General features: G+C 45.7%; 1 protein-coding gene across 1 annotated transcript in view; it reads left to right on the top strand.

The window, feature by feature from the left end:
• The first annotated feature begins 2,820 nt into the window (after positions 1-2,820).
• The window catches only part of LOC106606940 (growth arrest-specific protein 7), a 36,380-nt gene continuing 18,048 nt past the window's right edge, over positions 2,821-21,152 (top strand). The window contains exons 1-4 of the mRNA XM_045720247.2: positions 2,821-2,920; positions 12,376-12,496; positions 15,643-15,720; positions 18,962-19,050. Coding sequence (XP_045576203.2) covers positions 2,918-2,920; positions 12,376-12,496; positions 15,643-15,720; positions 18,962-19,050 — 291 coding nt within the window. The 5' untranslated portion in view covers positions 2,821-2,917. The remainder of the gene's footprint in view (positions 2,921-12,375; positions 12,497-15,642; positions 15,721-18,961; positions 19,051-21,152) is intronic.

Genomic DNA, 21,152 nt, shown 5'->3' with positions numbered 1-21,152 from the left:
GTGGTTGCTATTTCAGTGATTGTAGAAAAGTAGCATGATTACTCAGACACGTTCAAGCAGATTTGACAAGGATTGTTTCCCTTCTTTTTAAAGGATAATTCAGGTTAATTGGGATTAAAATACTGGCGAACATAGCCCCGGACTTGGATACAGCTGTTTTAACAATAAGTACATGGCCACAGTCCAATCCAAACAGCAGTTACAGTATGAACCCTGTTCTTCTCCTGTTCATCAGAATGGCAGAATTAACCGGCATAACTTATATGTCCACTCTACTGACCATAATATTCACAAAGAAGTAAAGTTAATCATATTCATGTGACCTTTTGTTCATTGTTAAGGGGATACTTCGGGATTTTATCTACTTCCCCAGAGTCAAATGAATTTGTGGATGCCATAATCATCATCCATGGCACCTGGGGAACAGTGGGTTAACTGCCTTGCTCAGGGGCAGAACAACAGATTTTTACCTTGTCAGCTCAGGGATTCGATCCAGCAACCTTTCCATTACTGGCCCAAAGCGCTAACCAATAGGCTACCTGCCGCCCCTGACTGGAAGTCTATGGGTATCTACTAGCATGCTAGCAGATATTCATAGACTGCTAGTCATTGAGCTAACGCTAGTTTGCAATTGCACTTGTTAGCAACTTCATTCAAACTGCATGCAGAGACATACATTTGGTGTCCACAAGTTCATCTCACTCTGGGGAAGTCCCCTTTAAGACAAGGCTTTATCAGAACGTTATTATACCATGTGACTGTAGAGTGCAATGTCACAGCATGGTGAGCGATAGGACAGTGTACTCACATAGTGACATCCAAGTGTATGCCAACTAGAAATTTACAAAGCAGGATTTGTATTTCACTTTGATTGAACATTTGATATGTCATGGACAGCAGGATAGCCTAGTCTGCAAGGGCTTGGAACGTAATATTCACACACAAGGTGTCCTTACACAATGAATGGATGGGATAACAAATGAATAAATACATACATAAACTGAGAACGATCAAATAAGACATTGTAGTTCAAGTTGTTGGACACTGAATATTGTGCATTGGGGTGACAAACGTAATTCAATTTGAAGAATTACAGATCATGTATTGAGATGTCAGATACTGTGTTTATTTATGTATCTGTTGCTTGGTGTAACATTTTATGGATTTTAAATTGTCAAATCAAATATTCTAAAGGCTATTCCTTTTCATTCTGTATGAGTGAAAGCATCACACTGCTTGTTTCACCGTTATCTTCCATAAGAGGGTGCTTACTTACTGAGCTTAAGCAACTCCTTGTTCTTAACGTAGCTACATCAATCACGTTCTGGTGTGAAAAGCTTTTCTAGTACAAGATATCGATGACAATAAGCAAGCCTTTCAAACCTGTCATCTTTCATGTCATAATGCACAGTAATAGCATGCATGCACACACACAGACACACACACACGCTGTACCTATATGTATATACAGTACACTTTACAATAGTGATCAAAGGTACAGTATATGAAGTGTATTTGAAAGTTGAGCAATCTGAAAAGGGACTATTATGCTCTGCAGTCTGATCAACTCATGAACTCATTAACTGATCAGTCTGATCCACTCATTAACTGATCAGATACAGATACTCCACAGCTGCTGTAGGCGCATGTTTGTCTTTTATACTCCTCATATCAGACGAGAGAACCAACATTGAATTCTTGCTGCTCCTTCAGTGAAGATTGTTTGCTAACATGAAATACTCCATTGAAGTCGGTCAATGATGCTCCAGTATGCTCTGGAGCTAATAAACGGTGCTTTGCCACTTGTCAACAAGTTCAGTCAACAAGAAACACTGTGTCCTCATTTATGGAACGTTTAGTGTGAGCTTATGTGTTCTTCTAACTCATATTCAAAACGCAAGAGGACAACGTGTTCATTTCAGACATTATCATGTGTTGTCAATCATCAACATCTCAAGAATCTCATCATGAAGCCGTCCCTATAGTCCACATTGCGTACCAGATATACTACTGTAACAGGCTTTGATAACTTAATGCTGAGTACGAGTTCAGTGTCTTATAGGTAATGTAAGCCTTTGTTCTGATTTGCATTAAGCTGAGTGATTGTGAGAAGGACAAAATAAATAGGCCATATAAACATATTCCACACAAATAGTCCCCCATGGCCTTGATGAGTTCTTAAGGACATGTCAGACATCCTGGCTGTAAATTAACTTGATGTTGAACAGGACGACTTCGCTTGAAAGTTGGGTTTCTAAAGATTGAAAATGTGTCTGCTGTCTTCACTGGTTCTTATCGCTTTTTCATTTAGATCTCTGTCTAGCCAGCTGCCAGATGATGTAGCCTGGCCGGCTGCATGCCTTCTTAGAGATAGTCAGTCACAATCAGTCTGTATCAGAGGGGAGTGTGGCAGCTCGAACACACTTCACACAGGGTCAATTTGATTTATAAGAAATGGAGGGACGGACCAACACAAAACGGGCCTTGTTGCCTGCGAGTGCCTCACAGCTCTGTCTCACAGTGTTGGCCATTGTGTGGCCTGCCATGGAGCAGGCCCCTGGCTGCATCTGAGACCGGGCTTCCAGACCCTTACATCTGCTGGACACTAACAAAGACTCATAGAAAACGTCTCATACCACAAGATGGTTCTTCCTGGACCGTTTTATTCTTTGTCTTGTAAATAAAGAAAAGAGGCGGAGTAGAAAGATGTTTAGTGTCTGTCCATTCCTTCCATGTCTTAGCTTTGACCCTGGGTGCCGGGTCACTCTGGCCAGTAATGAGAACCCATATGTGTGACAAATGTTTCCTCCTCCTGGTTCTAAAAGAGCCTTGTCCCACTCAATGTTCACTGTGACTAGTTAACGGACACTTCTCTCATTTGGCTGTTTGCTTCCTTACGACGTAGTCTCAGCCCAACATGGTAAGGCTTTGTTTTTAATGCTATTATTATCAGTCTCTGTTATCAATGACATTTTTGACAGTACTTTATGTGTGGTGTTACATTTTTTGACAGAATTGGGAGTTGCTTCAGTGGAACAATTGTGGTAGTCAGACAGAATGGGTACAGGAGATTCATTGGCTCTGTTCAAGCCTTTGTGTCGGATGTAGTTGTATTTTATTTCTCATCCTTTTGAGTTTGGTGGATGTTTATTCTGCTAAGACATGGTCTGTCTGTCTCTGTCCAGATATAGCTCTCATATCCCGCTTCTTCTGCGGCACAATGTGTGCCCTGTGGCGGGGCCTGCCAAAACACTTTGATCTTCACTGTTGGTTTTAACTGTCCCTCAGCCTCCCTGCTCTCCTAGCTCAGTCAAAGTCCCTCTTCTTCTGTGTCTTCAGGAAGGCTCTGTTTCCCTTGAAAGATAAAAACAGAACCTGTTAAATGAAGTCTGGAATGTTTATTGTCACGTTCATTGGCCTGTGTAAGAAACAGGGCTCACTGATTTGTCCATGTTCGCCCCTTTTTATCATTATCATGTGTGGAGTTACAGTATGTTGTTTTACAAGACTTTTCTCATAATTACTGAAACTTACAGTACAGTTAGTACTGTACATGCCCTGGAGCCACAGAGAAAATCATGTAAAAATGAATTACATTTAGTCTACTGTTTTGTGAGTGTTTCAGATAAAGAGTCACTTACCTTACTGAACTTGCAACATTTTGTTGCAATATATTATTTGACATGTACACAAATGTGGGTGACTGACAACAAGCACCACAGTGCCTTCATTTTAATTGATTTGATTGGACAGAATGGAAGATATTATGTGCATAGCAGAACCTGAGGTAGCAGGTTGAATCAATGCAGATGCAGTGTTTTTGAAATCACCTCAGTATGTAGACATTCTAAACAAAGGGTCATACAATGACAATCAACTCGATTGACTGATGACTCAAAGCTAGCACAAGTACCACATTTGCAGTGGGATTTCATCTGTTCCTCCCACTCTCGTACTCTGGAACATTTCCCAATGATCTCAAACTGTTTATAATATATAATGAAATTAAACCCTACCTCAGTGGGTTAAACACAGACTCCGCCTTACACAGACTACGCCTTACTAACTCTTGGTTATGTTGTGGTGGACTGTCATTTCAATTGCTTCAAGGGAACCTGGTAATGTTTGTAGTGTAGCTAACCACTGAATGGTGCTGAATTCACTCAGCATGCAGTCAAAGCTATAATATCCACTTCTGGAGCTAACTAGTGCTCTCAAATCGTATCCTGATGTCGACAGCAGATGAGAGTTGTATTCATAACATTGCTAACGTAGCTAGCTAACATACATTTTTTGAAAACAAGTTATACAATGTAACAAAGTATAATTTCGGAATCGAAAAATACTCCATCAACAGACTCTGCACTTCAGGAATCACAGTACTCCCTTTGCACTGTTCAATTATTAAGCTATTTCATTTTTTTTTTTTTTTATTGTTTGGGGCCATAGCCCTCACTGGCAAATGCAATTGAAAAGTGAGCTTGTCCAATGTGTCGGACTCGACAGTTGTTGCACTGCGATTGGTTGCTAAAAATTCTGGGGCAGAGCTTAGCGAATGGTAATTTGCTGTTGAAAGCAATTTGGAGTTTAAAACTGTTACTCTGGCACTCGGTGCACCACCAAGACTTCCTGGAGTGACAGTGAAAGGGCTTTGCCCACCGGGCCACACCACTGAGTGAGCGAGATAGGCCCTAAGTAGGATACAATAGGCAGAGAGATACATTGACATGCAGAGCCGAGTGTAGAGAAAATCAGTCAGCGGTGAGGATTTAACACTAGGCCAGGCTCTTCATTTAGTACCCCTGTCTCCAACCAGCTTCAGGTGCTGCACTATAATAATCCCCCTATTGCAGGTAGCACAAAGTGGGGTTAATGCTCTCATTCATTCCCAGTCATACCAATGAAGCCACAGAAGGGCATGCTAACAGCAAGAGCCCAGACTCTCCTCTGTAGTGATGGGAGAGGGCCTGTCCTGTTGATTTGTTGGTATTCAATGGGAACTGAGGAAACTGGAGGGGAGTATACTCTATAAAGAGTCTCCTCCCAGGGGTTGCAGTGGGAGCACCACCCCAGAGGATTGTGGGATTTGGCAGGAGATATCAGAGGATTTTGTCCTTTTAAATTCTTTGAAAGCTTGGACGCCGTTACGCTTTATTCAACAGTTTTTTGCCAGGGGACATGTGAAATCGCTACAGCTCAGGGAAGTGAGATAAATCACAAATGATACAAATCTCAAGATAAGAATCTGTCATTTACATCTCTCTGGGAGGATTAATTAGTTAACGATTCATGTCTCTGGCAAAAAGTAACAGTTCACTACTATTCCATGGTTCAGAGGATTGTATGCTGCCGTCTGATTTACGTTAAGCTAATGGACATTGTGCTCCTTGGTGATACAGTATGTTCATGATTTGTCTGACATAGTGTAATCACATACAGTATGTCCTTATTGGGAGCTTGAGGAAGGATAATGCATTTTATGAGCTCATGATAAATGACTGAGGACAGTTTCCTGCAGCACAGCATGGCTCGTCAATGAAGACGAGGCGTTTTGTATTGTACTCACTGCAAACTGCTCACTGTAAGCCCAGTGCTTTATATCAGAAAGAGAGACAGAAAGGAATCTCTTTTATCTTGTACATCAAACGAGTTCCCAAGTTCTCTCACGTCACCCCGCTCCTCCGCTCTCTCCACTGGCTTCCAGTTGAAGCTCGCATCTGCTACAAGACCATGGTGCTTGCCTACGGAGCTGAGAGGGGAACGGCACCACCGTACCTTCAGGCTCTGATCAGGCCCTACACCCAAACAAGGGCACTGCGTTCATCCACTGCGTTCATCCACTTCTGGCCTGCTCGCCTCCCTACCTCTGAGGAAGCACAGTTCCCGCTCAGCCCAGTCAAAACTGTTCGCTGCTCTGGCACCCCAATGGTGGAACAAGCTCCCTCACGACGCCAGGACAGCGGAGTCAATCACCACCTTCCGGAGACACCTGAAACCCCACCTCTTTAAGGAATACCTAGGATAGGATAAAGTAATCCTTCTAACCCCCCCCCCCCCCAAAAAGATTTAGATGCACTATTGTAAAGTGGTTGTTCCACTGGATATCATAAGGTGAATGCACCAATTTGTAAGTCGCTCTGGATAAGAGCGTCTGCTAAATGACTTAAATGTAAATGTAGATATCCGCAGGATCTCTCTGCTTTATCATTCCATTAATATCCTTCCCTTCTTCTCCTCCCTTTCCCCCTCTCCTCCCCCTCTGTCCCCACACTCCTCAGTGGATCTGGGGTAGGGTCGTGACTAGCAGCCAGTCACCATGTTAGAAGAGGTACAGGCAGACTTCAGCAGGCCCTCTGTCGGATACAGCAGACAGCTTTGGCAACTGTAATGCGTGTATATGGGAGGCGAAGTTAAGTGCAGGAGAGCGGAGTATAATAACCAGGCGCACTTTAATACCGGTTACCAAATGACAGCACATAACACATACAAGTGCCAAAACACGGTCTAAAACAAAAGTGCAACGCCTGATAAATAATCCACGTAACAAATAACAGTCACTCACAAATGCAACATGGGGAACAGAGGGTTAAATAATAAACAAGTGATTGTTGAGTGAAGCCAGGTGTGATAAGACAAAGACAGAACAAATGGAAAATGAAAAGTGGATCGGCAGTGGCTAGAAAGCCGGTGACGTCGACTGCCGAACGCCGAACGCCGCCCGAACAAGGAGAGGGACCGACTTCGGCGGAAGTCATGACTGTACCCCCCCTTGATGCGCGGCTCCAGCGGCGCGCCGACACCGACCTCGGGGACGACCCGGAGGACGAGGCGCAGGGTGATCTGGATGGAGACGGTGGAAATCCCGCAGCAACGAAGGGTCCAGGACGTCATCCACCGGCACCCAGCATCTCTCCTCCGGACCGTACCCCTCCCAGTCCACGAGGTACTGAAGGCCCCTCGCCCGACGCCTCGAGTCCAGGATGGCTCGAACAGCATACGCCGGGGCCCCCTCGATGTCCAAAGGGGGCGGAGGAACATCCCGCACCTCAGCTTCCTGGAGTGGACCAGCCAACACCGGCCTGAGGAGAGACACATGGAACGAGGGATTAATGCGATAATCTGGGGGAAGCTGTAATCTATAGCATACCTCGTTCAGTCTCCTCAGGACTTTAAATGGCCCCACAAACCGCGGACCCAGCTTCCGGCAGGGCAGGCGGAGGGGTAGGTTTCGGGTCAAGAGCCAGACCCTGTTCCCCGGTGCGAACACCGGGGCCTTGCTGCGGTGACGGTCGGCGCTCGCTTTTTGCCGCCTCACGGCCCGTTGTAGGTGCACATGGGCGGCGTCCCAGGTCTCCTCCGAGCGCTTGAACCATTTGTCCACCGCAGGAGCCTCGATCTGGCTCTGATGCCAAGGTGCCAGAACCGGCTGATACCCCAGTACGCACTGGAAAGGAGAGAGGTTAGTGGAGGAGTGGCGGAGTGAGTTTTGGGCCATCTCTGCCCAGGGGATGAACGTCGCCTACTCACCCGGCCAGTCCTGGCAATATGACCTCAGAAACCTACCCACATCCTGATTTACTCTCTCCACCTGCCCGTTACTCTCGGGGTGAAAACCTGAGGTAAGGCTGACCGAGACCCCCAGACGTTCCATGAACACTCTCCAGACCCTGGACGTGAACTGGGGACCCCGATCAGAGACTATGTCCTCAGGCACCCCGTAGTGCCGGAAGACGTGAGTGAACAGGGCCTTCACAGTCTGTAGGGCCGTAGGGAGACTGGGCAAAGGGAGGAGACAGCAGGACTTAGAAAACTGATCCACAACGACCAGGATTGTGGTGTTGCCCTGTGAGGGAGGAAGATCCGCCAGGAAGTCCACCGACAGGTGCGACCACGGCCGTTGTGGAACAAGTAGGGGTTGTAATTTCCCTCTGTGTAGGTGCCTGGGAGACTTGCACTGGGCGGACACCGAGCAGGAGGAAACATAAACCCTCATGTCCTTGGCCAAGGTGGGCCACCAGTACTTCCCACTAAGGCAATGCACCGTCCGACCGATGCCAGGATGACCAGAGGAGGGTGACATATGGGCCCAATAGACCAGACGGTCGCGGACAGCAGACGGAACGCCCAGCTGGATACTGGGGGGGAGTGGGCTCTGTGCGTAACATCCGCTCGATGTCCGCATCCAGCTCCCACACCACCGGTGCCACCAGAGGCCGGAAGTATGGGAGTGTGATCCATGGACCGCTCTGTGTCATACATCCGGGACGGTGCGTCTGCCTTAGCGATCTGGGAACCTGGTCTGTAGGATAGAGTGAAAACAAAACGGGTAAAGAACATAGCCCACCTTGCCTGGCGAGGGTTCAGTCTCCTCGCTGCCCGGATGTACTCCAGATTGCGGTGGTCAGTCCAGATGAGAAAAGGGTGTTTAGCCCCCTCTAGCCAATGTCTCCACGCCTTCAGAGCCTTGACAACAGCCAACAGCTCCTGGTCCCCCACATCATAGTTTCACTCCGCCGTGCTGAGCTTCTCTGAAAAGAAAGCACAGGGGCGGAGCTTCGGTGGCATGACCGAGCGCTGAGAGAGCACGGCTCCTATCCCAGCCTCGGACGCATCCACCTCCCCTATGAACGCCAAAGAGGGATCCGGATGAGCCAGCACGGGAGCCGAGGTAAACAGAGCCTTCAGATAACCGAAAGCCCTGTCCTCCTCAGCCGACCACTACAGCCGCACTGGTCCCCCCTTCAGCAGTGAGGTAATGGGAGCTGCTACCTGACCAAAACCCTGGATAAACCTCCGGTAGTAGTTGGCAAACCCCAGAAACCGCTGCACTTCCTTTACCGTGGTGGGAGTCGGCCAATTACATACGGCTGAAATGCTGTCACTCTCCATCTCCACCCCTGACGTGGAAATGCGGTACCCTAGGAAGGAGACGGACTGTTGGAAGAACAGACATTTCTCAGCCTTGACGTACAGGTCATGCTCCAACAGTCGACCAAGCAACTGCACACCAGGGACACATGCTCGGCGCGTGTAGCGGAGTATATCAGAATGTCGTCGATATACACCACTACACCCTGCTCGTGCAGGTCCCGGAAAATGTCGTCAACCAAAGCCTGGAAGACTGATGGAGCATTCATCAACCCGTACGGCATGACGAGGTACTCATAGTGCCCTGAGGTGGTACTAAATGCCGTCTTCCACTTGTCCCCCTCCCGGATACGCACCAGGTTGTAAGCGCTCCTGAGATCCAATTTTGTGAAGAAGCACGCCCCGTGCATTGACTCGATCGCACTGGCGATGAGAGGCAGCGGGTAGCTGTACCTCACAGTGATCTGATTGTTCCCTCGATACTTAATACATGGGTGCAGACCCCCATCCTTCTTCTTCACAAAAAAGAAAGTCAAGGAGGCAGGTGAAGTGGAGGGCCGAATGTATCCCTGCCCCAGGGATTCTGAGACATATGTTTCCATAGCCACCGTCTCCTCCTGTGACAGAGGACACATGTGACTCCTGGGAAGTGCTGCGTCTACCAGGAGATTTATCGCACAGTCCCCCGTCGATGAGGTGGTAATTTAGTCGCCCTCTTCTTACAGAAGGCGAGAGCCAAATCGGCATATTCTGAAGGAATGCGCATGGTGGAGACCTGGTCTGGACTTTCCACCGTAGTCGCACTGATGGAAACCCCCACACACCTCCCTGAGCACTCTCGTGACCAGCCCTTGAGAGCCATCTGTTGCCATGAAATAGTGGGGTCATGACAGGCCAACCAGGGTAAGCCCAGCACCACAGGAAACGCAGGAGAATCAATAAGGAAGAGACTGATTCTCTCCTCATGACCCTCCTGCGTAACCATGTCCAGTGGAGCGGTGGCCTCCCTAATCAGCCCTGACCCTAATGGTCGACTATCTAAGGCATGCACAGGGAAGGGCATATCCACAGGAACAAGGGGAATCCCTAAACTATGAGCAAATGAACGGTCAATAAAATTCCCAGCTGCGCCTGAATCTACTAGCGCCTTATGCTGGGAATGCGGGGAAAACTCAGGAAATGAAAGACAGAACAAATGGAAAAGACAGAACAAATGGAAAATGAAAAGTGGATCGGTGGTGGCTAGAAAGCCGGTGACGTCAACCGCCGAACGCCGCCCGAACAAGGAGAGGGACCGACTCCGGCGGAAGTCGTGACAGCAACACACTGTTGCTAATGACAATGAATCGTCGGTAAGGCCATCCCTGTAGATTAAAGAGGACTTTTGCCTTGTAAAGTACACTGCAGTAAATTCTGTAGTCGCAATGTGACCAGGAGCTTTATGGGTGTGTATGAGCCTTCTGGGAACTGCTGATAAGGTCCAAGAAGCTGTTATTGTTATTTATCCAGATAGTGGATCATTGTGAATAACACCCTCTAACCAAGGGAAAGCACTGTGAAAGCCCTGAAGAAAGCACTGTGAGCCGAAAAGAATAGCTTCTAAATAATAACAGCACATCGGAACGGATGTTGTTTGCACATTTCAAGGAAACATGTACAGTGGTGGACAAATATATTGGACCCTTTGAACTTCTGAAATAAGTTCAAATGGAACCATTCTTTTATTGGATTGTCAACATTGCAGAACCATTTTTTGGGGGGGACACTTAAGTTTACAATGTTATTTAAGAAAATTTCAACAAATGGCATGGACAAAATAAATGGCACCCAGGAGCTAATACTTGGTTAAACAGCCTTTGGCGAACATAACTGCAAAAAAACACTTATTGTAATCATCAATGGGGTTGCTGCACATGGGAATTTGGCCCATTTTTCAGCTGCAAACTGTTCCAATTTTTCCATGTTTGAGTGATGCCTTTCACCAACTGCTGTTTTCTGATCTCACCATAGGTTTATGATGGGATTCAGATCTGGACTCATTGCTGGCCACTGCAGAAGAGTCCAGTGTTTATTCTTGAACCATTCCTGGGTGCTTTCTCATGTGTGTTTGGGTTGTTGTTCTGCTGGAAGCCCCACAACCTTCAACAGAGACCAGTGGAGGAAAAAGTACCCAATTGTCATACTGGAGTAAAAGTGAAGATACCTTAATAGAAAAAAGTAAAAGTGAAAGTCACCCAGTAAAATACTACTTGAGTAAAAGTCTAAAAGTATTTGGTTTTAAATATACTTAAGTATCAAAAGTAAAAGTATGAATAATTTCAAACTCCTTATATTAAGCAAACCATATGATACAATTTTCTGTTTTTTTTTATTTACGGATAGCAAGGGTCACACTTCAACACTCAGACATCCTTTACAAACAAAGCATTTGTGTTTACTGAGTGCGCCAGATCAGAGGCAGTAGAGATGACCAGGGATGTTCTCTTGATAAGTGTGTGAATTGGACCATTTTCTGTCCTGCTTCAGCATTCAAAATGTAATGAGTACTATGTCAGGGAAAATTTATGGAGAAAAAGTACATAATTTTCTTTAGGAATGTAGTGAAGTAAAAGTTGTCACAAATATAAATAGTAAAGTAAAGTACAGATGCCCTAAAAAACGACTTAAATAGTACTTTAAAATATTTTTACTTAAGTACTTTACATCACTGACAGAGACACAGTTTTTGGACACTGGGTTGAACATTGCACTCCAGAACATCTTGATAGTCTGCTGATTTCATGATGTCTTGCACACGTTCAAAGCCCCCAGTACCAGAGGCAGCAAAGCAAATCCACAGCATTATCAAACCTGCCCATGTTTAATTGTAGGGAGGGTGTTCTTTTCTTTGTTTGCTTCATTTGCTCATCGATAAACATAAGGCTGATCTGTGTTGTCAAAGAGCTCTAATTATGTTCCATTAGGCTGGTTTAGGTGGGGGTTTCAGAGTGCAATGGGGCCTTCTTTTGTCTCTTTCAGCAGTGGGGTCTTCTCAGTTTACCATCAACCACATGAAGGGTTCAAAGAAAAGAACACCCTTCCAACAATCAAACAAGCTTTCCCAGTCCTTGCCACAGTTCAATATTTCCTGAATGAATCATTATTAATGACATTGTTCCTAATTAAAACAGATCTTTCATACACAACTGTGTCTGCGCCTGCAATCAGCCTGCTTTAGAAATGTGGGAGTACTTTGTACTGTAACTGGGTAGAAATTAGCAGACACTGCTAATTGGGAACATTAGAGGCTGATGCAACCCCTCCTTGATATGCAGATACGTAGTATGGAATATTATGTATATTAATCAAGTGCGCAAATCAATTACAGTAAAAAAAAAACAGAACAAAATCAACATTTGTCAATGAATAGTTAATATTTGTACTCACCATTTATATGAGCAAGACTGGGAAACAGTCCCAGCTTATATGAACTATCTGGTAGTGAAACGAGTGGTATGTTTGTAACAGAAGCCAGCGGCCACCAGCCCTGCACCGGGGGATGAGACCAAGAGTGTCCCTCTTCCCCAAGGCTGGAGATGTTACATGTCACCCGAGGGATGCAGGTACTACGTCAACACCGGCAGCAAAGGTAAGCCAGGCACACAGCTCCACCACAACCCTACTGACATGCTCACTCATGTGAGAGGAGGATCAATATTATGAGGAGGGTGGAAGAAATCTGGCAGATCCTCCATTCCTATTGGCTGTGATTCACAGCGCCATAGATTTCTACAATACCCCTCTGACTATGTATATATACAGTGAGGGAAAAAAGTATTTGATCCCCTGCTGATTTTGTACATTTGCCCACTGACAAAGAAATTATCAGTCTATAATTTTAATGGTAGGTTTATTTGAACAGTGAGAGACAGAATAACAACAACAAAAAATCCAGAAAAACGCATGTCAAAACATGACTTAGTACTTGCTGGCAAAACCCTTGTTGGCAATCACAGAGGTCAGACGTTTCTTGTAGTTGGCCACCAGGTTTGCACACATCTCAGGAGGGATTTTGTCCCACTCCTCTTTGCAGATCTTCTCCAAGTCATTAAGGTTTCGAGGCTGACGTTTGGCAACTCGAACCTTCAGCTCACTCCACAGATTTTCTATGGGATTAAGGTCTGGAGACTGGCTAGGCCACTCCAGGACCTTAATGTGCTTCTTCCTGAGCCACTCCTTTGTTGCCTTGGCCGTGTGTTTTGGGTCATTGGCATGCTGGAATACCCATCCACGACCCATTTTCAATGCCCTGGCTGAGGGAAGGAGGTTCTCACCCAAGATTTGATGGTACATGGCCCCGTCCATCGTCCCTTTGATGCGGTGAAGTTGTCCTGTCCCCTTAGCAGAAAAACACCCCCAAAGCATAATGTTTCCACCTTCATGTTTGACGGTGGGGATGGTGTTCTTGGGGCCATAGGCAGCATTCCTCCCACTCCAAACACAGTGAGTTGAGTTGATGCCAAAGAGCTCCATTTTGGTCTCATCTGACCACAACACTTTCACCCAGTTGTCCTCTGAATCATTCAGATGTTCATTGGCAAACTTCAGACGGGCATGTATATGTGTTTTCTTGAGCAGGGGGACATTGCGGGCGCTGCAGGATTTCAGTCCTTCACGGCGTAGTGTGTTAACAATTGTTTTCTTGGTGACTATGGTCCCAGCTGCCTTGAGATCATTGACAAGATCCTCCTGTGTAGTTCTGGGCTGATTCCTCACTGTTCTCATGATCATTGCAACTCCACGAGGTGAGATCTTGTATGGAGCCCCAGGCCGAGAGAGATTGACAGTTCTTTTGTGTTTCTTCCATTTGCGAATAATCGCACCAACTGTTGTCACCTTCTCACCAAGCTGCTTGGCGATAGTCTTGTAGCCCATTCCAGCATTGTGTAGGTCTACAATCTTGTCTCTGACATCCTTGGAGAGCTCTTCGGTCTTGGCCATGGTGGAGAGTTTGGAATTTGATTGATTGATTGCTTCTGTGGACAGGTGTCTTTTATACAGGTAACACACTGAGATTAGGAGCACTCCCTTTAAGAGTGTACTCCTAATCTCAGCTCGTTACCTGTATAAAAGACACCTGGGAGCCAGAAATCTTTCTAATTGAGAGGGGGTCAAATACTTATTTCCCTCATTAAAATTCAAATCAATTTATAAAAAATTTTGACATGCGTTTTTCTGGATTTTTTTGTTGTCTCACTGTTCAAATAAACCTACCATTAAAATTATAGACTGATAATTTCTTTGTCAGTGGGCAAACATACAAAATCAGCAGGGGGTCAAATACTTTTTCCCCTCACTGTAATGTATATATCTGCATTATTACTGTAGCTATATAATCTGCCCGATTATGCTGGAACCAATACATATTTCATCATTTCACGAGCCAAAAAAGTGGGATGCGTCCACACACATAAAGCTTACTTCATTTTTTGGGGCATTTTTTTACTGCGTCAGGTTAGCAAACACAAATGTTTCCTTAACAGCCTTCTCCAGTGTGTAGGTTCACATCTTTTTAAATCAGAAACCATTCCATTTGTCAGTGTTTGTTTGGTAACCATAGTTTCCAATTCTGCTGTGAAATGCTGCCGTCTCAGAGAGCTCATTACCATTCCCCATCATCAACATCTCTCCATCCCATTCATCTGAAGGAGGGCTTAACATCTCATCCACTTTCATCTGATTAGCCCAAATGTGTGGTGATGGCAGCCACTGCTGCAGGTACCTCAGCAGCTCAACCCATGTGTTCCACAAAGCCGTCCTGTGTAATGACATTTAAACAACCCCTGTGTGTGTGTGTGTGTGTGTGTGTGTGTGTGTGTGTGTGTGTGTGTGTGTGTGTGTGTGTGTGTGTGTGTGTGTGTGTGTGTGTGTGTGTGTGTGTGTGTGTGTGTGTGTGTGTGTGTGTGTGTGTGTGTGTGTGTGTGTGTGTGTGTGTGTGTGTGTGAGTGTGTGTGTGTGTGTGTGAATGGAATAGGAGACAGAGAAAAAGACTGTTTCCCACAGGACAAAGCCAGGCTTCACCCACGGCAGCTCCAATACCCTGGCAGAACACTGCACCTTGGCACACCACACACTGTAGTAGAGATAAAGACCCAGGGGCTATTTCATAAAACCATATGCTGTAACACTCATTATTATACTGAATTCTATTATGCACTTTAATTCAACTGCATAATGATTAGAATGTGTTTTTGAATTACACTGATTATAGATGCTATTTTTAATGGGCACTCAGTTGTATTTTCAAGCAAATCTAACACTTTTATTACTCAAGAGGCTGTAAAGTACCGACGTTATCAGATCATTGTATATACAGTGTCTCTGCCTGATAGTCAGAGAGCATCTCTAACACTGTCCAGATGACAAAGGACTTCTTGCTCCACTAACTGGAATGATTTTTGTTTGATGCCCCAGGAACATTCTGAGAGAATGTCAAGAATCGCAATAGTTTTTTCTGCAAGTGAATCATTCATTTGAATACTTTTCATTTCAAGTATTCTCTTCCTGTTTCTCTGTTCTCAACTGAAAGAGAACACTGATTATCAGAACACTGTAGTCGCCCGCTTTAGTCCTGTGTGACCATGTCCTCGACAATACTTTTTCAACATTTCTGAATGGTTGTGCTCTCCACCTGTGTTCTTTAGAGTTTCATTCAGCGTTCAGGGAAACTGTGGAACTGTGTGTCCATTGTGCCTTACTCCTCATTTGGCTTTAACCATTTATGTGCCCTTCCAGAAACAACATGGGAACGGCCCTCCGCTACTTATGGAACCCCAGTTGGACCACCGGCACAAAGGAACTCCTTACCAGAAGGTAACATCAAGCCTCTTCTGACTTAAATCTAGCATATCTATTGAGTTAAATAAGTCTTAAAAGTGTTGCTTGCATCGATATAGCAATTCCTCTTCTTCACTGTGTAGTAGCTGTACAACTGAAGCATTAGCAATCTAACTTGACCTGGCTAGCTGAAACCCTTGTTGGCTTATTTAGGGGCATTTCAGGTTTTGCCTCTCATTACTGTATGTCTGAGGAACACCATCCCAGGCCAGTAGATGGTATTCCACTGCTGGCATGTTCTCTCCACACACTGGGAGAACAACCAGGGAGAGAACAGCCAGCTGTAGGGATTTGTCAGACCAGACAAGGCTAATCCTCCCAGGGGAGGCAGGCAGTAATGAAGCCCAGGTTGAGGGATCTCTCTGCCTGGCTAGTCCAGCCCGGATCCTCCCTGGGCTCCGGATGCCCCGGCTCGGCACTGGAGATGAGCCCTAGGAAGTTAGGGATTGGGTGGATTGGGGGTAAGGTTAGAGAGGGTGAAGTAGTGTTGAACAGGAAGTGGGCTCAGATTGCACTGCCTGTATCTGAGTCCATAACTCAGTCTGCTTGGATAATGCAAAGCATTCATGGAGACAGCCATGGGCTCTAGAATAAGTATGACGGCACCGCCATGGGCTCCCTATCTGTGGAAGAGCATTCTGTTGATGAAACAGCAGATACCCACCTAGTGAGACTTCATACCGTTACATTTCAGCACACTGTTGTTCTGAGACCTCGTAAAATAGCTTGATCCCTATATATTTCGGTATATGTCTCTCTAACAGAGTATCCATCCCCCTCTGATCCCTATTCGCCTGGTCTCTGCTCCATTATGTGTGAGAGCTGGGTCATTATGTCATGTCTTTATATGGCTGTGGTGCTCAGCCTCCCTCAGGGGTCATTATGTTGGGTCTTTACATGGCTGTGGTGCTCAGCCTCCCTCAGGGGCCATTATGTTGGGTCTTTACATGGCTGTGGTGCTCAGCCTCCCTCAGGGGCCATTATGTTGGGTCTTTACATGGCTGTGGTGCTCAGCCTCCCTCAGGGGCCATTATGTTGGGTCTTTACATGGCTGTGGTGCTCAGCCTCCCTCAGGGGTCATTATGTTGGGTCTTTACATGGCTGTGGTGCTCAGCCTCCCTCAGGGATCATTATGTTTGGTCTTTACATGGCTGTGGTGCTCAGCCTCCCTCAGGGGCCATTATGTTGGGTCTTTACATGGCTGTGGTGCTCAGCCTCCCTCAGGGGCCATTATGTTGGGTCTTTACATGGCTGTGGTGCTCAGCTTCCCTCAGGAGTCATGCTGATGTACAGTTGAAGTCGGTAGTTTACATACACTTAGGTTGGCGTCATTAAAACTCGTTTTTCAACCACTTCACAAATTTCTTGTTAACAAACTATAGTTTTGGGAAGTCGGTTAGGACATCTACTTTGTGCATGACACAAGTCATTTTTCCAACAATTGTTTACAGACAGATTATTTCACTTATAATTCACTGCATCACAATTCCAGTGGGTCAGAAGTTTACATACACTAACTTGACTGTGCCTTTAAACAGCTTGAAAAATTCCAGAAAATGATGTCATGGCTTTAGAAGCTTCTGATAGGCTAATTGACATCATTTGAGTCAATTGGAGGTGTACCTGTGGATGTATTTCAAGGCCTACCTTCAAACTCAGTGCCTCTTTGCTTGACGTCATGGGAAAATCAAAAGAAATCAGCCAAGACCTCAGAAAAAAATGGTAGACCTCCAAAAGTCTGGTTCATCCTTGGGAGCAATTTCCAAATGCCTGAAGGTACCCCGTTCATCTGTACAAACAATAGTACGCAAGTATAAACACCATGGGACCACGCAGCCGTCATACCGCTCAGGAAGGAGATGCGTTCTGTCTCCTAGAGATGAACGTACTTTGGTGCGAAAAGTGCAAATCAATCCCAGAACAACAGCAAAGGACCTTGTGAAGATGCTGGAGGAAACAGGTACAAAAGTAACTATATCCACAGTAAAACGAGTCCTATATCAACATAACCTGAAAGGCCGCTCAGCAAGGAAGAAGCCACTGCTCCAAAACCGCCATAAAAAAGCCAGACTACAGTTTGTAACTGCACATGGTGACGAAGATCGTACTTTTTGGAGAAATGTCCTCTGGTCTGATGAAACAAAAATAGAACAGGACAACAAAGTCAAGGTATTTTAGTGGCCATCACAAAGCCCTGACCTCAATCCCATAGAACATTTGTGGGCAGAACTGAAAAAGCGTGTGTGAGCAAGGATGCCTACACACCTGACTCAGTTACACCAGCTCTGTCAGGAGGAATGGGCCAAAATCCACCCAACTTATTGTGGAAGGCTACCTGAAACATTTGACCCAAGTTAAACAATTTCAAGGCAATGCTACCAAATACTAATTGAGTGTATGTAAACTTCTGACCCGCTGGGAATGTGATGAAAGAAATAAAAGCTGAAATAAATCATTCTCTCTACTATTATTCTGACATGTCACATTCTTAAAATAAAGTGGTGATCCTTACTGACCTAAGACAGGGAATTTGTACTAGGATTAAATGTCAGGAATTGTGAAACACTGAGTTTAAATGTATTTGGCTAAGGTGTATGTAAACTTCCGACTTCAACTGTAATAATACTCTAGCTCATTTTGAGATGGGCTGCCTTGATATGCAGCGACAGGCCATGAATCACGGCTGATGAGGAACCATTAGAACCCTGGAGGATGTGAGTAGGGAAATTACCATAGACGTATGCAGGGCTGTGATACACACAAACCCAGACACACACACACACACACGTACAGACACACAGGAGCATCTCCCTTTAGGCTGTTGGCATTATTTTAAGGCCATTGTTTTCTTATGGGCCAGAGGGAGAAGAAGATAAAAACACCTATGAGATATGCTGTGTACTGAGCCGTAGCCCAGTGAGATGGACTGGAGCTGGGACAAAGGAGGGATATAAGGGAGTGCAAACTGCTTTCTGTCTGGATGATGAATGGGGATGTATTATTCCCTACTGTTAGGATGCAAACGACTCCATAACATTAAGATGCCACTTTAAGACAAGCAAAACCTGACCGTTTTACTATAATGGATTGATACACAGTCCTTCACATGAAGGAGTTGTATGTTCCCTCATCTGTTTATCGTTCTGAACTGATTCAGTAATGAGCGGGTTTAATCTGTCAATCATCTCAATGACATTTATGATCTTTTCCCCTGTAGTCAATGGAACACGTTACACCACAGGAAGTGCTATGCATCCCACGGACCCCCCTGGCGTGCCCCTACGGAGAGCCACTATGGACAAACAGGTGAGACTTTCAACTCAGCCCTGCAGTCTGCAATACCCTTTTTAAAAGGGACTTCACCTGATACACCTATATTTTGTCCAACCCGTTAAGTCTATTACGGTTGGAACATTGCAATCAGCTCAACATATTGATCGGAGTGAAATAGTTGTCTGATTTTGATTTCACATCAACATTAAGCAGCTCAAACTCAATAATGGTTCCTGTAACACCTATAACATGTTGCAGGCAAGCTAATTAACACTTTTACTATTTGAATGCAATAATTCACTGTTTATTCTTGATATGGTATGCTTGAAATCCATTGCACACATCAAACATTCTTCAGGACAAAATTGTCCTCTATGGTCCTGCTTTGAGCAGCTATGAACCCGGGCCAAGAAGTGTTACACGCCAACCCACGTGACTAATTACTCACCGTTAGTGAGTAGCCCGTCATCAGCTAACGGGAGAATAGATGGACAGATTTGGGCCATATGGGCAGCTGAGATTTGGACCACGCCGCAGGGTTTGTTGTCAGCTTTTGAAAGGACACCAGCAAGAGAATCTTTATAGCTCAAACTGGGAGAACTGGGCGTCCTGGGTTTCTGGGAAAGTCCGCTGGCTGGATCGCCGCGCTCTGAGCAGCCCGGACACATCGGTAGGTGCTGGTCAACGGCGCCATGTTTCGGAGGAGGAAGGTGAGAGTGCGTCGATGCGAAGCATGAGGCTTTCACTGGGTTACTACAGCTGACTGTGTTGTTGTGTTGGCCTCTGCAGGGGGGTGTTATAAGCAGGGGTGGAGAGGAGGACACAGTGGGGTGGTGTCCTCGGGGCGATCACGTGTACATATGGTGGCAGCTCTGCTTTTTGCTGCAAACATGCTGCTGCCTCTGGTGGAACGCTATCATTAGAGAAAGAGAGAGAGAGAGAGAGAGAGAGAGAGAGAGAGAGAGAGAGAGAGAGAGAGAGAGAGAGAGAGAGGATAAGTGTGGCTACAGCCCTGCCCACACAGATAACACCACCACACGCGCGTGGGTAAACACACACCCACCCTTCGGCTCCCTCCGCACTCACATACGATGCACTCACACATGTGTACATCAATTCTTCCACTCATCCACCCTCTGGACCCCAACCCCTGAAAAACATCCAAAGATGCATCAGCCCTCCACAAACACACCTGCCGAACACACCTCCACAAACACCCACACACTATTATCAGGCACCCTGTACCCACACACTATTATCAGACATCCTGTACCCACACACTATTATCAGACACCCTGTACCAACACACTATTATCAGACACCCTGTACCCACACACTATTATCAGACATCCTGTACCCACACACTATTATCAGACACCCTGTACCAACACACTATTATCAGACACCCTGTACCCACACACTATTATCAGACATCCTGTACCCACACACTATTATCAGACATCCTGTACCCACACACTATTATCAGACATCCTGTACCCACACACTATTATCAGACATCCTGTACCCACACACTATTATCAGACATCCTGTACCCACACACTATTATCAGACGTCCTGTACCCACACACTATTATCAGACATCCTGTACCCACACACTATTATCAGACATCCTGTACCCACACACTATTATCAGACATCCTGTACCCACACACTATTATCAGACATCCTGTACCCACACACTATTATCAGACGTCCTGTACCCACACACTATTATCAGACATCCTGTACCCACACACTATTATCAGACGTCCTGTACCCACACACTATTATCAGACATCCTGTACCCACACACTATTATCAGACATCCTGTACCCACACACTATTATCAGACATCCTGTACCCACACACTATTATCAGACATCCTGTACCCACACACTATTATCAGACATCCTGTACCCACACACTATTATCAGACATCCTGTACCCACACACTATTATCCTGTACCCACACCGCTCTGAATTGTCATTACGCTAACACACACACACACACACACACACACACACACACACACACACACACACACACACACACACACACACACACACACACACACGACCAAAGCTCTAAAGCTCATAAACACACATGTGGGGCTAGAGAGGCTGTTCATTGGTTG

The sequence above is a fragment of the Salmo salar genome, chromosome 06 (assembly GCF_965601325.2).
Source record: "Salmo salar chromosome 06, fSalSal1, whole genome shotgun sequence".
NCBI classification, from domain to species: domain Eukaryota; kingdom Metazoa; phylum Chordata; class Actinopteri; order Salmoniformes; family Salmonidae; genus Salmo; species Salmo salar.
Note: the sequence above shows the minus strand (reverse complement) of the source record. Positions and strands in the feature narration are given on the sequence as shown.